The 15,273-nt window shown below is 41.5% G+C and overlaps 1 protein-coding gene across 2 annotated transcripts in view; it reads right to left on the bottom strand.

Moving 5' to 3' along the window:
* The window catches only part of SMURF2 (SMAD specific E3 ubiquitin protein ligase 2), a 112,576-nt gene extending 105,144 nt beyond the window's left edge, over positions 1-7,432 (bottom strand). Inside the window, exon 1 of one of the 2 annotated variants that reach the window (XM_027081171.1) lies at positions 6,853-7,432. In XM_027081171.1, coding sequence (XP_026936972.1) covers positions 6,853-6,904 — 52 coding nt within the window. In that variant the 5' untranslated portion in view covers positions 6,905-7,432. The remainder of the gene's footprint in view (positions 1-6,852) is intronic. The other variant, XM_027081172.1, reaches the window with a different exon arrangement.
* Between the last annotated feature and the right edge of the window lie 7,841 nt (positions 7,433-15,273).

Below are 15,273 nucleotides of genomic sequence, written 5' to 3'. Positions count from 1 at the left end.
ATATAGGAATTCCTACCTAAAATCAGGATTTATTTTAAACTAAGTTTTATGTCTGCTGTCAATTTTTAGTAAGAAACCAAATGCCAAACTTAAGACACATGTTGATATTTCTTAATTCATATCAAATGCGGTTTTTAAAAAGTCAATGCCTTTAGAAACGATTCTAAAACAAACACAAAATTCTTCACTTTGTTCAATTAATTATGTATTAGTGGAAAAATACAAAAGAAAAAAAAATTTTAATGTTAGCATTCAACTGTAAAAAATGCCAAATACTGATACCTGGAAAACTAGCATTAGTGAAATAGTAGGCTTAGTGTTCAGCAAAGTTGCTCTAATCAAGCAAAAATAGATATGACTGCAATCCTAAATACAAGCCAATAACTAAGGTTAGAAAATACAATGGATATGCCACAAATATAAATTAGATTAGCTGGAATTACATTAAAACATAGGAAGAAAACTATTAAACTATCCTAAGCAATATGAACAAAAGCTTAAATAAACGTAAAAACATAGCATATTCCTAGGTGGGAAAACTAAAAACACTTAAATGCCTCCTTTTCCCAAATTAATGCATTCTAATTACAATCCCAATGAAATTTCTTTTTAAATTTAACAATTTTAATATTCACGTGTAAGAGCAAATAAGTAAAAAGAGTCAAAAAAAATTTCTAGCACAATGAGATTAAACTAAATTATAAAGCTACAATAATGAAGAGTATGGCACTGAACAAGAGATAATCTGACTATTATAACTAATTTGTTAACATAACTAAAAAGATATCACACCACTATGGAAAGGAAAAATTGATTAATAAATAATGATGAGATGACTGAGTAGCAATTTGGGGGGAAACATCTTCCTAAACCATTTTTAAAAATACTAAAATAAAATGTAAATATTTACTAAGCCTCTTGAAGAAAAGGGTTTTCCTAAGTATAGAAATGATAGGAAAAACAAAGGAAAAGTTGGACAAATTTGACTCCTAAAGTAACAAATTTATTCAAAATCATTTTTCTTTCAGAAATGATCAAAATTAAAAGTCAAATAACAGACTGGGGAAAACGTCTGTAACAAATATGACAAAAGATTAGTATCTTTTTTAATTCTCAGGAAGATCACTAAGAAAAACACAAATGGCCTAAGTGGTAACTAGGACAAGACCAAACAAGGCAACAAAGAGAAATATAATTAGTAAACAGACAGGAAAATATTCAACTTCACAAGAAAATGTTAAATACTATATGCCATGAAGTTAGCGAACATTTTAAAAAACAAGAGCCAATTCTTGTAATAGAATATTAAGAGGGACACATTTATTCAATGCTGCTCTAAACAGGCACAATTCTTTTAGCAAACAGTCTGACGAAAAATTAATCAAGAACCTAAAAAGATCCACACCCTTTAATGCAACAGCACTCTCTCTATGGAAATATCCTAACAATCCTTAAAAAAAAAAAAATTATCCATACCAAGATGTTTACAAATTATCTATAATAACAGAATTTGGAAATAAAAGTTAAAACAAGAAAAAAATATGAACAATGGTTGTTGTATAGATTCTCTTAACTGGTTATCCTAAAATCAGTCTTCGTGGTTCCCATTCCAGTCCATCCTTCCTATTGCCCAAAGATTAACATTTCTAAACATCAAATATATTGAAGCTTAAAATCCTTCAATGGTTCCCACTATATTAAAAAAAAAAAAAATCAAACTTCTTGACAAAATATAACAAGGTCCTAAAATGGGTTGGTCCCTGTCTACAAGCCTCACCTCTTGCCACTCACACCCAGTGCATCAGCCATAAAAAACATGTATAAAACTACAGAGAATTACTTCTATGTCTCCAGCATTCATTCAAAATAAAATGCCAAAAGGCTCTTAATGCATGCTGAAACAGGATTCTGCCTTCATGGAGCTTACAGCACAGACAACAAAAGCCCTTCATTGAGTTAGGTCTGATGCTAGAGGAAGAGCCTCTTAATCAGAGAGGAAAGGTCAACACAGGTCAAGGAAAGATCTGTGGATAAGGGTACCTTGAGTTGAGCCTTAAAAGATAAGCAAGTATCTCAAGGGACAAGGGTAATTCCAAATAAATGAAATTATTTTATTTTCCACACAAAATCCTGTAAGTTTGTAACAGGCTTTCTAGACAGACAGCTTGGGTTCTGACATGTACTTAACCTCTCCAAATTTCTCCTACCTCTTGAAGCTATTATGAGAATTAAAAGTAATAACAGATGTAAACTTAATACAGTGTCTGGCACTTAATAAGCATTCAGTACATGTCCCTCATACAGAAACACATAACAATGTTGATTACAACAGTACATTTCAAGGGTTCAGCTTTCTTAGAGCAAAGAAAGTAACAGTAAACAAAAACAAAGGCAAAGAGAGAAAAAGCAGTAAGAACAGGGTTAAACATGTCACCATACAGCCAGAGTCAAACGGTTCTCTCTCCATACCATGATGATATCCTTGTACTACACATTACAACAGCACAATAACTTATATTCATAATGATACTGAATCATAAATAAAACATTAAGTTCTGTTAAGTATGGTCTATTTGAAAGGAGTAGGGCATATTACATCTTTAAAAGCCTTCAAAATCTTTAAAAGACATCAAAAATAGCTAAAATTAAAACCTTGCATGGTTAAAGCATGGATCTTCATTTACCTTGAAAACTTGAGTTATATACTAAATATGCTAAATTACATGCTAAATAAATGACATGTTAGTATGTTGTGATAGTTATAGTTCAACCAACAGGAAAAAAGTAGAATCCATGATTAAACACACACACACTCTCTCTCTCTCTCTCTCTCTCTTTTACTCACCAATGAAAACCAAACTACATGAAGCACCTAGGCAGGTTCAGCCCCCCGGCCTGAAGGTTTGATTAGAAGAGAGAAACTTAAGAGAAAAGGAAGGAGCTAAGCCACATTGGCTTCCTCCTCAGAAACCAAGAAAAAAAAAATGAACTGGGGACATTCAAATCACTAACGCCCCTAGAACAAGTCATTATGGTGTACAGGCACATTCCCACTTAGAAAACTGCGAGGTATAATCAAGTTGTAATTTTTAAAGCCTTGAATCAATAAAATATGCAGTAAAACAATACTAAGATACCAGCATATCTAAAGTGAGACTTTTAAAGGTAATTTTCCTTTAGCTATAGACAAGGTTAACCTCATTACTGCTTAGGGTTTTATAAATTAAGAACATGAGATGCACTGTACGAAAACATTTAAATTACAAAAAGGTCTGCAATAAATGTTCTGGAGAAGTAATCTGTTATTTCTCCATATCTAAGAATTTTAAATATTAGAAATTATACTAACTGCTTTTTCCAGCCTTTGGTTTTAAAAAACAGTAACATAGGGCTTCCCTGGTGGCGCAGTGGTTGAGAATCTGCCTGCCAATGCAGGGGACACGGGTTCGAGCCCTGGTCTAGGAAGATCCCACATGCCACAGAGCAACTGGGCCCGTAAGCCACAATTACTAAGCCTGCGCGTCTGGAGCCTGTGCTCCGCAACAAGAGAGGCTGCGATAGTGAGAGGCCCGTGCACCGCAATGAACAGTGGCCCCCGCTCGCCGCAACTAGAGAAAGCCCTCGCACAGAAACGAAGACCCAACACAGCCATAAATTAATTAATTTTTAAAAAACAGTAATATAAAAAATTACCCCCAATTTTTTTACCATCAAAGAATATCTTCTATCCAAACCATCATAAGAAAAGCCTATTCGTAAGTATAATGTATACAAATTTTACATTTTATAATCAATTTGCTCTACAAATACTAGTTGAAATTGATAGCTTTACCATACAGCCCATTTTAATGATCAAGTGTTAAAGTGTCATAAAAAATAGAAGTAGCTTGATGGACCAAATCAGATTTTAACCACCAATGACCTGAGGAATCTCAAATTTGGGATTAAATTAGCCCTTCCTTCTTTGCATCAACAAATACTAAACAGTTTGCTAGTTGACTGTGGTCTCAGGAATAACATGTGGAAAAGTTTAATATCTGTTGTGGGCAGAGATCTCATGGTTCAAATATTTCTCCTTCAGTTTGTATGTATGTGTGAGAGTGTGTGTATGAGAGTGTGTGTGTGTATGTACGTGTGTGACAGACAGACACCATGCAAGAGTTGTTTACATCTTTCAGTAAAGGGGCAACTCTACATTAAGGATATAATTGAGTAACTACAATTCATAAGGTACCTGGGAATCAAAGACAGTCTATAAATTTAAAATACTAGTATGGTATTAACTTAAAGCAAAGAACAATTACTTTAAATCATCTTACAGCCCAAGTGTATTGTAAACCAAATAAAAAATCACTACGGGATCTGTTTTTTTTTTCTTTTAATTTTCCTCTCTTATGGAACCTGAATCTAAATGAACTGTTAAACACTTAGTCTAAAGGTATGCCAAACATTTCTTAAGGTCTTAACAAAGAATCAACTTTTTTTTTTTAAACAAAACGAGGCTTAGGTTAAATATTTTATTTGGCTTCTCAAGATGGACTGAAAAGTTGGGCACCAGCTCCAGACCAATTCCTGGACGCACATCAAACACAGCCCTGTCATTTATCCAGTCAGTCAAAACAATCTTTTCCATCTAACTCTTTAATGTTTATGTCCTAAAAAGCTGCTAATTGAATCCAGCTCTTGAAACCTTATTTGTTAAAATCTATACCATCTAATCTGTAAACGAACAAAAATGAAAAAATACATGTTAACTTTCCTGGCAAAACAAGAAAATCCACCATACGTAACCAAAATGGAGAGGGCGATGTTTTTAATATTTGAATAGTTTTCTCTTAAAATATGACAGAGACAAATTCCCAATGGTTTTAAGAAATTGAGAGTATCTCAAACTGTTTTTACAATTAAGGGGACACAGTGTATTTAAAATTCCTCAGAAAAATGTAAAAATACAAAATCACTCTACAAATTTAGCCCAGTATTTTTTTGGAGGGATAGGGAATAAGTGTAATCTTTTCTCCTAACTTTACTCGTGAATTTTTATAATGTATCATATTCAGTAAGGAAACCACAGATAAACACTTTAAGATCTGTTGAGTCACACTAAAAACCTCAAACTCATTCTGCAGAAAATCAAAATCCCTGTTTTCTCCCTCATTTTCTTATTGTGTATACAGCCTAGAAGGAATTAAGTGGCCACCAGCCAATTTCTAATACTTTTTGCACACCTGGAATCACAGGTTCTTTCCACCATCACTGACACAGGACTGACTCCAGAGAGGAACAGATAGAGTAGATAAACTCTAAAGCAACAAAGATCCCTTATAAAGGTTTCCATTGCTTCCTAAGAAAATAAGGAAACTGAATGGGGGGAAGTAGGGGAGACAGGCATCTCCCAATCCAGGTTTTCCATTAAGAACCACTCAGTTAATGATTCTTTGCAATCTTCCCTAAGGAAGGTAAAACTGTCATGAAAGTAATATATTTTAAAAACTGCAGCCAACATATACAGTCAGGCTAAATTCTCAAATACCTAATTCACTGCAAGTTTTTATCTCGAAAGTTCAGCCAGTGGACTGGGATGTGACACACAAGCATTCAATTACAAAATTAGTCCATATAAATCTCAAAGTCTAGTGGAGGCAAACGTAATTACAGTTTATTCTTACACGCGCACCCACACACACATACACACACAGATTCTCTAAGGAAAGCCACCTTTCTCACCACATATCTGAATATCAACGTGGATAATTAAGAATGAATACTGAAACTAGGATAAGTACACTGGTTTCCATTACACTTTTCAAACCCCAAATAATTTTTCCTTATACTGGGGTAACACGACCATGTAAGAATATCAAAAACGGCGCTGTAAGCATAACGTACCTGTAACGTTAAAGATTTCATACACTTGGAATCATAAACACTTTGTAAGAAAAGCCTGCTATCTAGCAACCCCTCCAGACATTCTTTTCCATTTAGAAAAGGGAAGGGGAGGAGAGTGGGGGAGAGAGAGAAAACTTCGCTTAAAGTCTGTCTGAGTACATACTTAAAAATGGACCCAAAAAAAGGTGTTTTTAAAGCAGGTCTAGAGTTAGCAGTGAGACACAAGCTCTGCGGCCTACAAGGAAAAACCCCAAACACGCTACCCTACAATCAAACACTTCCAAAACACAGAGGGTACAATGAGCCCGAGTCGTCGGATCAGGCAGACACACCGGAAAAGTCAACCTCAGTCTCCTTCCCTCTCAAAGCCGTGCGTTTCAGGTGTGTGGCACCGGCTGCTGTGGCTGGCAGCAGAGAGGGAAGGTCTTGCACGCGGGCACAAGTGGGCGAACAAGTTAACAACCAGGGAACACACACACACACACACGAACACACACACGAACACACACACACACACACTCTCTCCCGTTAAGCGCTCCATCTTTAAGGAGTGTTCACTGCGCGCAGTCAGCAGCCGGATTCAATAATCCCCTCCACAGGAGCTCCTCATCCCCTCCACGACCCCACCTGGGCAGTAGCCCAAGGGCTGCTCCCCGACGCCCCGGGAGAGAACCGTGCTTCTCGGACCAGGCTTTTCGACCTCAAATCCGCCAGGAATTCCAACCGGGGGACCCCCCCCCAACAAAAGACACCCGAGTCACCCTTGGCTTTTGTAAGAATTTCCAAACAAGGCAGAGTGGTTTGCAATTACTCTCCCTGAACTAGGCCTTCCCACGTTCCCGACTCTCCACTCACCATTGATCGCGACCCTGGCCCTTCTCAAGGCCACAGGCACCCCCCCGCCGGCTCGGCCACCCCACGGCCGCCCCGGCCCGGCTCCTGCCGCCCGCCCAACCCCCTCACCTGTCAGGCGCAGCTTGACGGGCCCGTTCCTCCGGCCCCCGGGGTTAGACATGTCCCCGGCGGCGGGGGCGGCGACGGGGCTGCGGCCGCGGCGCTGGGCCCGGGGCCGGCGGGCGGCTGGCGGGGCGGGGGCGACGGCGAGGCGCGGCGCAGTCACCACAGCGGCCGGGGCTGGGGCCCGAGCAGCCGGCGCCGCGGCCGCCACGGCCGGAGGGTCCCGGATGTGCCGAGCGTCGTCGCCATGAGCCGCGGAGGGAGCGGGACGCCGAGCTCCCCCCTCCTCCCACTTCTCCTTCCTCGGCCCGGGACGCACAACAAAGCGGCAGCCGCGGCCGGCCGCGCCGCCTCCGCCCGCTCCCGCGCCCCGGCTGCCTCCACGCAGCCGCCTCCGCCTTTCCCTCCTCTCGGCTCGGCAAGGCCCAGGAGCCGACGGGGCCGGTCGGTTGAGGCGGGCGGTGCTCGGCGGCGCCGGAGCAGGACTCGGGGCTCGGCCGCTTCCTCCTCCACCCGCCCTCTTGTCTGAGGGAACCGGGTCTTGGGGCCGCCGCCGCCACTCGTCGGCTCCGGGGGCGGGGAGGAGACGGGGTGGGGGGTGGGGGGGGGCGGGACCGACGGGGGCGGGGCCGGAGGGCGGGGCGGGGCCGGGGGCGGGGCCTGGGCAGGCGCGCGCAGAGTGCCTGGGGCGCTGGGGCGCCAGGCCCGGGTTCGGCCTGGGCGCGTCGGTCTGTGTTGGTGTGTCCTGCTGTCCCATGCAGGAACTTGAGGAAGGAGCGGGCAAAGAAGCAGAGTGGCGGCGCCGAGGTCTGTGGTGCCAGCAGGGCCTAGTGTTCATCCCGCTTAACGGAGAGCTTTTGTCAGTGCAATGCAGACCGCTTTTATTAGACGCCCACTGTGTGCAGGGCTCTGAGAGGCTGGGGCGAGCAAAGTGATAACCGAATCCGCTGCGCTCCGGATTGAGCGTCGCTGGGGTGAGGGAAGAGACACTATTCCCTTACCGAGGGTTCCAGCAAATCCCCCGGGGTGTTTTGCTCCTGGTATCGTAGTTGCCACCACCATCCAGGACTCACCTGGTGAACGAGATCAGGTTACCGGCCTGCTTGGGCTCCTTTTTCAGCTGTAGCTCAAGGATAGGAGGATAATAATGCCTGCAAGGATAATTAACAAGATAAGCCTTCGAGAGCAATGTATGAAAAGCTCTTCGTACAGTACTGTATTTCGTTATCTCAGGAGGGAAAAAATAGAAAATGAAATAAAAATAAGTGTACCTTACCCTTTGACCCTGTAATCGCACTGTTAGGAATTTATTCTTGATATGATAGTACAGATGTTCTTTGCAAACTTCGGTTAATAACAAAAGGGGGATGAGCTAACAGCCTAATGGCGAATTACATCAACAGCATGGGTTTTAATGCCATTTAAATGGCAATTATGAAGACCATATAATATAGAAGAGTTTACAAATAATCAAGTTTAAAAGCAGAATAAAAAGTTGTATGTATGCATGCAAACGTATGCATGGGGGATTTTTTGTGTGCCTTATTAGTTTTGCTTAAGACTACTACTATTGCAATTTTAAATGTTTAATAAAGTCTGATATATTTTAATCCTAAGTCAGTGTCAGTCATTTCTTTTAATTCATCAGTGATGTCATTTTATTCTCCAGATCAAGTTACCTCCAAGAACATCTCATCAGTCTGGATACAGCCCTACAATTAAAGTGATCCAAAAATTATATAAAGTTCTGGAAGTTAGACTAGAAATTCAGGGGACGGTGCTAGAAATTCATTCAACAAATACTGAGTGCCTACTATGCGCAAAGCAGTGAACAAGTTCCTTTAGAAATGCTTCTTTGTGCTACAGAAGCTCTGAAGATACCCTAATCAATTTCAACAATAGTTGTGATCACAATTTAAACGACTAGATGTATAATGGCAATAAAACTTAGCAAACTGATGTATACATACGCATTTGCCCCATTCTAATGGCACCCACTGTTCCCAACCACCCACTAACACAATTTGTAGCTTTGTATTAGGTAACAAAAGTTAGGATTTCAGAACACAATGGAGGAGCTGTGGAGATTGCCTGTTGTGAAGTTTAAAGCAGTACATTCAAATATGTAAGTGACAATTCAGAAAAATGTATACATGCTTAATATGCAGAGGAGGATTTGTTTACTCTTGCCTGCATGTAAGTTTAAATCTCATTGTTTAAAAAAACGATTCATATAAGAATAGTTTAGGGACTTCTCTGGTGGCGCAGCAGTGGTTAAGAATCCGCCTGCCAATGCAGGGGACACGGGTTCAAGCCCTGGTCCGGGAAGATCCCACATGCCGCAGAGCAACTAAGCCCGTGCGCCACAACTACTGAGACTGCGCTCTAGAGCCCGCGAGCCACAACTACTGAGCACGTGTGCCACAACTACTGAAGCCTGCACGCCTAGAGCCTGTGCTCGGCAACAAGAGAAACCACCACAATGAGAAGCCCCTGCTCGCCACAGCTAGTGAAAGCCTGCGCACAGCATCGAAGACCCAACGCAGCCAAAAATAACCAACAAATAAATAAATAAATTTTAAAAAAAATAATAAAACCATTTATACTGTTCAGGAGAGCTAAACTTTCACTGGATTACATTTCAGCATTAGATGCACAGCATTGCTTCATCATGGCAACACTTTTAGACATATTTTTGAGAAAGAAAGGGAGTAATAACAATTCTTAGGAATTCACTCTTTTCTTTCTGCCTAAAATAGAAATCTACTTCTAATGTAAATTGTACTTGCACAGGTCTCTAATGGGTATGGGAATTGCAGAAAATCTTTTCAAAGCCTTTTTATTCCCTTATGACTTCTAATTTGCTTTCAGTGGAATTGTGCACCTTTTATCGAATCATTGTTTTAGGCATCTTTCTCAAGTATACTGACTCCACCTATTTTATACCAATAAAATATGTCTTTTTCCATAAATGCCACTTAATAGAACCTGCCAATGAAAATGCTGTAACAACACGTTAAATAGCATTTTTGAGCAGAAGTGGTAAACTTTTTCATTAACTTATTTTAATCACTTAAAGTTGCACTCTTTATGATGGTATCCTAGACCAGAGGTGAAAATCTACACAGAGTTCTAAGAATATCTAAAATCTTTTGTTTAAATATGTTTCTATTTTCCAAGGCTAATGTTAAATTTGATGTGACTTTGCAAGAAAATGCTTACCATCTGTAGTTGGTATTTTTCTTCTGCTCCAGCCGTTAATACATTTTGTACATAGAACAGTTGTCTCCAGTAATAAAAAATCTGTCAGAGGTAAGTTTATGTTAATAATGGTACTCCTGTGAAGCTATTTTTGTAGTGTAAATTTCAAATTTAATACAGTTTATGTGCCATGGAAAAAGCAAACATCAGGCACTCAGCAGTTTCTACCACTGCTTAAAAATTCAACTTTCTTTAATGTTTAACTGTTATTAATTTGATTTAATATTTAGTTCTAGCTTCCTCCAAATCAGCTTGTAACTGATGAAGCAGCCAAGCACAGCCCCCATATACTTGCTGTTATCAACCTGACTCTCCCTCTCCAACCTCCACTCATTTCCTCTCTGCCTCTGCCTGTCCCAGGTCCTCAAAGTTAGGTTCACTTAAAACCCTCACATGTAGTCCTGTTCTGACATGATTTAGGATTAGGTCACATTCTGAGCTGTTCTCTGTGACCCCTTCCCTCACACCCTCCCAGCACACCTGGTCCCCAGTGATGGAAGTTGCAGTCACATCTGGGACCTCTCTCTCCAGGTGTGGGCTCCCCCATGCTACTCACCTCAGCTCTGGCCTTCTCCACCTCTACCTTGGTGTACTAAGATGGTAGTCCTTACCCACATCCTCTTCTGAGGGAATCTGCCCTCACCCATGGCTCTAACATAGTATCCTAGGCTCCACCCCCAGAGACACTGGTTCAATAGGTTGGGGTGAGGGCCCTGAATTTATGTTTCTAATGCTGCTGGTGGAGAGAACCCACTTTGAGAACCACTGCCTTAGACTAGGGATGAGCCTGGGTGGCTCCGTTTGTACTTAGGTGAGCTTGGCCTCAGCTAACTGAGCCAAAGGTGGATGAGTGACCAAGTGGCAGATCAGATTTTCTCTCCTTGGAACATGAAATGGAACACTAAGCCACTGAGTTAGTGGTGGGGAGCTGAGCGGAGATGTCCTAGAGTTAGCAGCTGAGGAAGCCATTTTAAGGTTCAATTAGGTAAATAAAAGAGGAAATGAGTGTGTAGAAGGAGACTAACAAAACAGACAAGCAGAGAGAAATGGAGATAAGAGGCTTCATAACTCTAGAGAGGGAAACAAAGAGAGTGACCAATTTCCTGCCAGTACTCCCAGCCCAGGTGTGACTTCTTACAATTCATTTCCAAGGGATCTCACAGTGCAGAATAATCACCCCATCCCTTACTTAAGCAAGTTTAAGCGGATCCCTCCCCCTTTCATTCACTTTGTCTCTCCTTGGAACACATTTTCCTCTTCAGGCTGTCCTAAACTCTTCCCTAAACACCCTTAGATTCTGCCTTGTTCCTGCCTGTGTTCTCCCCAGAACTGAGTCTCACCTACAACCCAGCCTGTGGCTTGGATCCTACCACCCAGGGGCAGCACTTCTAGGATCTAGTGGAGTCTAATACATATGCCTATCGTGCTCTTGAAATATGACTTGTGATGCCCTGCAAGTATAAAATGCACGTTGGATTTTAAAGACTTAGTACGGGGCAAAAAAAAAAAGAAGGCAAAATATGTTAATCTTTTTTATATTAATGACATATTGAAATGATAATATTTTGGATATCTTGGATTAAGTAAAATAAAGTCTTAATTTCCCCATTTCTTTTTACTTTTTCTAATATGGTTACTGGAAAATTTGAAACTACAAGTGTGACTCACTTTATATTCCTATTGAACAGTGGTGATCTAGAGGATAATGACCATCCCACCCATCTAAACATCTACCCAGAATGTTTGCTACCAGCCAGCTGGATTCCCCACCAGTGTTCTCTGTGCTCTGCCCAGCACCGGACTTTCCCTGCATCACTCTTTAGACCTTATCCTACCCACCCAGCTCTGCAACCAATTTCTATAACTAGGTCAATACAACAGCAACTATCTCACCCTAGTGAGTATGGGACGATCTTGTGCCAGGACCCTCTTTCTGCCCCTACTCCACCTACCTGGGTTTGACCTAAATTGACTATCATACTTTGTGCCTAAGTCTTACGACTGGACAGATCTTACACAGCAGATCATACGTCCAGTAGAGAGATGGGCTAGATGACCTCAGTTACAGGTTGGATTTTTGTCCCCCACAAAAGATATGTTGCAGTCCTAAACTCCACCCCCTGAACCTGTGAATGTAATCTTATTTGGAAATAGGGTCTTTAATTAAGATGAGGCCATTAGGGTGGGTCCTAATTCAATACGACTGGTATCTTTAAAGAAGAGGAAAATGCTGTTTGAAGTCAGAGACACACAGGAAGAATGCCATGTGATGACAGAGGCAGAGATCGGAGAGTGAAGCTGCAAGCCAAGGAAAGCCAGCGATTGTTGGCCACCACCAGAAGCTGGGCGGAGGCAAGGAAGGGTTCTATCCGTACTGTCAGAGAGAGCATGGCCTTGCCAACACCTTAATTCTGGACTTCTAGCCTTCAGAACGGGGGCAAAAGAAATTTCTGTTGTTTTCCGCCACCCAGTTTGTGATACTTTCTCACGAGAGCCCTAGGAAACTAAAACAACCTCTCAATCCCTTCCATACCCAATTATATTATATACAATACAGGTAAAAAGGCACATTGTATAACTGATTTTCATCATTTGTTACATTTATAATAGTGTGCTTTTTAAAAAAATTAAAAATCCTGTAAATCTAGGCAGCTTTTATGTACCCATTTTCAAATGTCTTAAGTATACACACTGCCCTATGATATTGTGAATTCTGAGTTAAAAGAGAATGTAATTTGAAGGGATTGCATAGTTTCCAAAGCCAATTTGGTGATTTAAGCGTGGAAGTATTACAATGAAATGTTTGAAAAGTTATCTGTGCATGGTTTGCTGTAAGCTGATATCATGAAGCAACACATCTTTTCAGGATGAGGTAGCAGCCCCAGCCCCGGGGGAAAGGGAGCGGGCGCATCGCTCAACTGCAACTACTTTGGACAACTGAGCAACACGAGCAGGCTCTAAAAAACAGTCATATCCAATCATCTTCAAAATAAAAACTGTAGTAGCTACAACATAATTCTCTAAGGGTGGGATGGGAGGAGATGTGGAAATATTTGTATGATGCAGTCTTTATGGGTAATGCAGAGAATATGGGCCAGAATGAGATCAACATGGCTCATAAGCCAATGGGTCAATGTCAACCATTGCTTAAAAACCTTCAGTGGCTGCTTGTTGCCTTTGGAATGCAATCCAAACAGCTTTAGTGGCATAAAAGGAATGCTCATGATATAAATATATAAATTTTTTAAAAGCAGAAAACAAAAATATACGTGAGGAGTGATCCCAATTCCAAAATAAATATACATATACATTCATTCATTCAAAATGATATTTACTAAGCATATGATAGCGTTGAGCACTGTTCTTAAAGCTTGTAATCTAGTGGAGGGAGACAACCAATGAAGAAACAATACATAAAATACAAAGGGTAAGAAGAGAATTATCTGTTGCTCTCTAGAATGCACTTTCAATGTTTAGGTCAAATCAATCACAGTGATTCTCCAAAGTTTTACCAAACATGTTGAGAAAGATTTTACCTCTTTCCCACTAAACATAAACCAGGAAGGACAGACACTGCAGGGCCATATTGTGGCCCTCAATGGCAGACACTGTCTGAGATTAGAATCAACACAGAGGAAGAGGGGCCAAGGAATGAAGAGAGTGGAATATGATCTTGATTATCCCATTAAGCCCCTGGATCCAGCCGTTCCTATAGCCATCACATAGTTTGGGTCAGGTCTTCAGTCACTTGCCCACAAGAGTCCTAGCAGATACATTCAGGGAAGCAGAATCTCTGGGGTGGAAGCTGTAATCTGCCTGGTTTATAAGGTCTCTGAGTGAATAATCATTGAGGAGGTAAAGAATTGGCTCCAAAACACAGGCCAGCAAACTTTTTCTGTAAGGGGCCAGAGAGTAAATACTTCAGGCTTTGCCAACCATAGAGCCCCCTCTGCAACTACTCAACTCTGGTGTTGTAATGCAAGAGCAGCAATGGATGAATGAGTGTAGCTTTGTCCTAATAAATCTTTATTTACAAAAGCAAGCGGTGGGCTAGATCTGGCCTACCGTGCATAGCGCTAACCCCTGCTCTAGATCTAAGGCCATAGGTAAAGAGCACAGCATCATAACTGGGAGGGTCAGTAGAATTCAGTAAAGTGTTTTTCCAAGATCTGTGAAATCTGAAACTAGTTATTGGTTGAGGGAAAGCTGCCAATACAATTCTAACAACAGCTAATGGTTATTGGGAATTCCCGGGCGGTCCAGTGGTTAGGACTCTGCACTTGTACTGCAGGGGGCACAGGTTCGATCCCTTGTGGGGGAACTAATATCCTGCATGCCAAGTGGGGTGGTCAAAAAAAAAAAAAAGAGCTAATGCTTATTGAGGGCTCACTACGTGCCAGATGCTGTCCTGAAGGATATATCACTCAGGATGCTTGGATTAGCAAGAAACAGAAAGCCTGACCCAGACAAACTTAAATAATAGAGATTTATTATTTCACATAACAAGTAGCTCTGAGATACGGTTGATTCCGTAATTGGAGTTTCAGTGGTTTAGTGATACAGTCAAGGACCCAGGTTCTTTCCATCTCATGCCTCTGCCTTCCTCAGGGCTTTGGTTTTGCCTTCAAGTAACCATGACCACAAGATGGCTACGACAGTCCCAGGCCTTGTGTCCAGACCAAACAGTCTTCAGAAGAGACAGATCATCCCTTCCTCATCTGCTTCTTAGGAGTGAGGAAATCCTTCCCAGAAGCCCCTTCACACTAGCATCTTTCCCTCTCAGCTCTCATCGGTCAGAATTTGATCCTAGCCCACTCTGAAACTAATCATTGGCGAGCAGAATGGAGTTTCCAAGATTTAGTTGAGACTAATCAGGAATCACTCCTGATCTAGGCTATGTAGAGAATTCAGAGAACAATGCAGAGGATGTATGAATACCTGAACGGAATCAGAGTTCTGTTAGAAAGGAAATAGGGGGGCCAGGACTAGATATTGGATAAGCAACCACAAGTGATACTCTTTTCCATGTTTTACAGATAAGAAAATAAGGTTCAGGGATTTCCCTGGTGGCACAGTGGTTTAGAGATCGCCTGCCAATGCATGCCCCTCCTAAGAGGGATTCAGATCCAGGTCTGCAACTACAGTGCCCACGACCTCCATCACCAC

Source organism: Aethalodelphis obliquidens, unplaced genomic scaffold (genome assembly GCF_003676395.1).
Source record: "Aethalodelphis obliquidens isolate GAN/ISIS:26980383/991018 unplaced genomic scaffold, ASM367639v1 scaffold44, whole genome shotgun sequence".
In the NCBI taxonomy this organism is placed as follows: Eukaryota; Metazoa; Chordata; class Mammalia; order Artiodactyla; family Delphinidae; genus Aethalodelphis; species Aethalodelphis obliquidens.
Note: the sequence above shows the minus strand (reverse complement) of the source record. Positions and strands in the feature narration are given on the sequence as shown.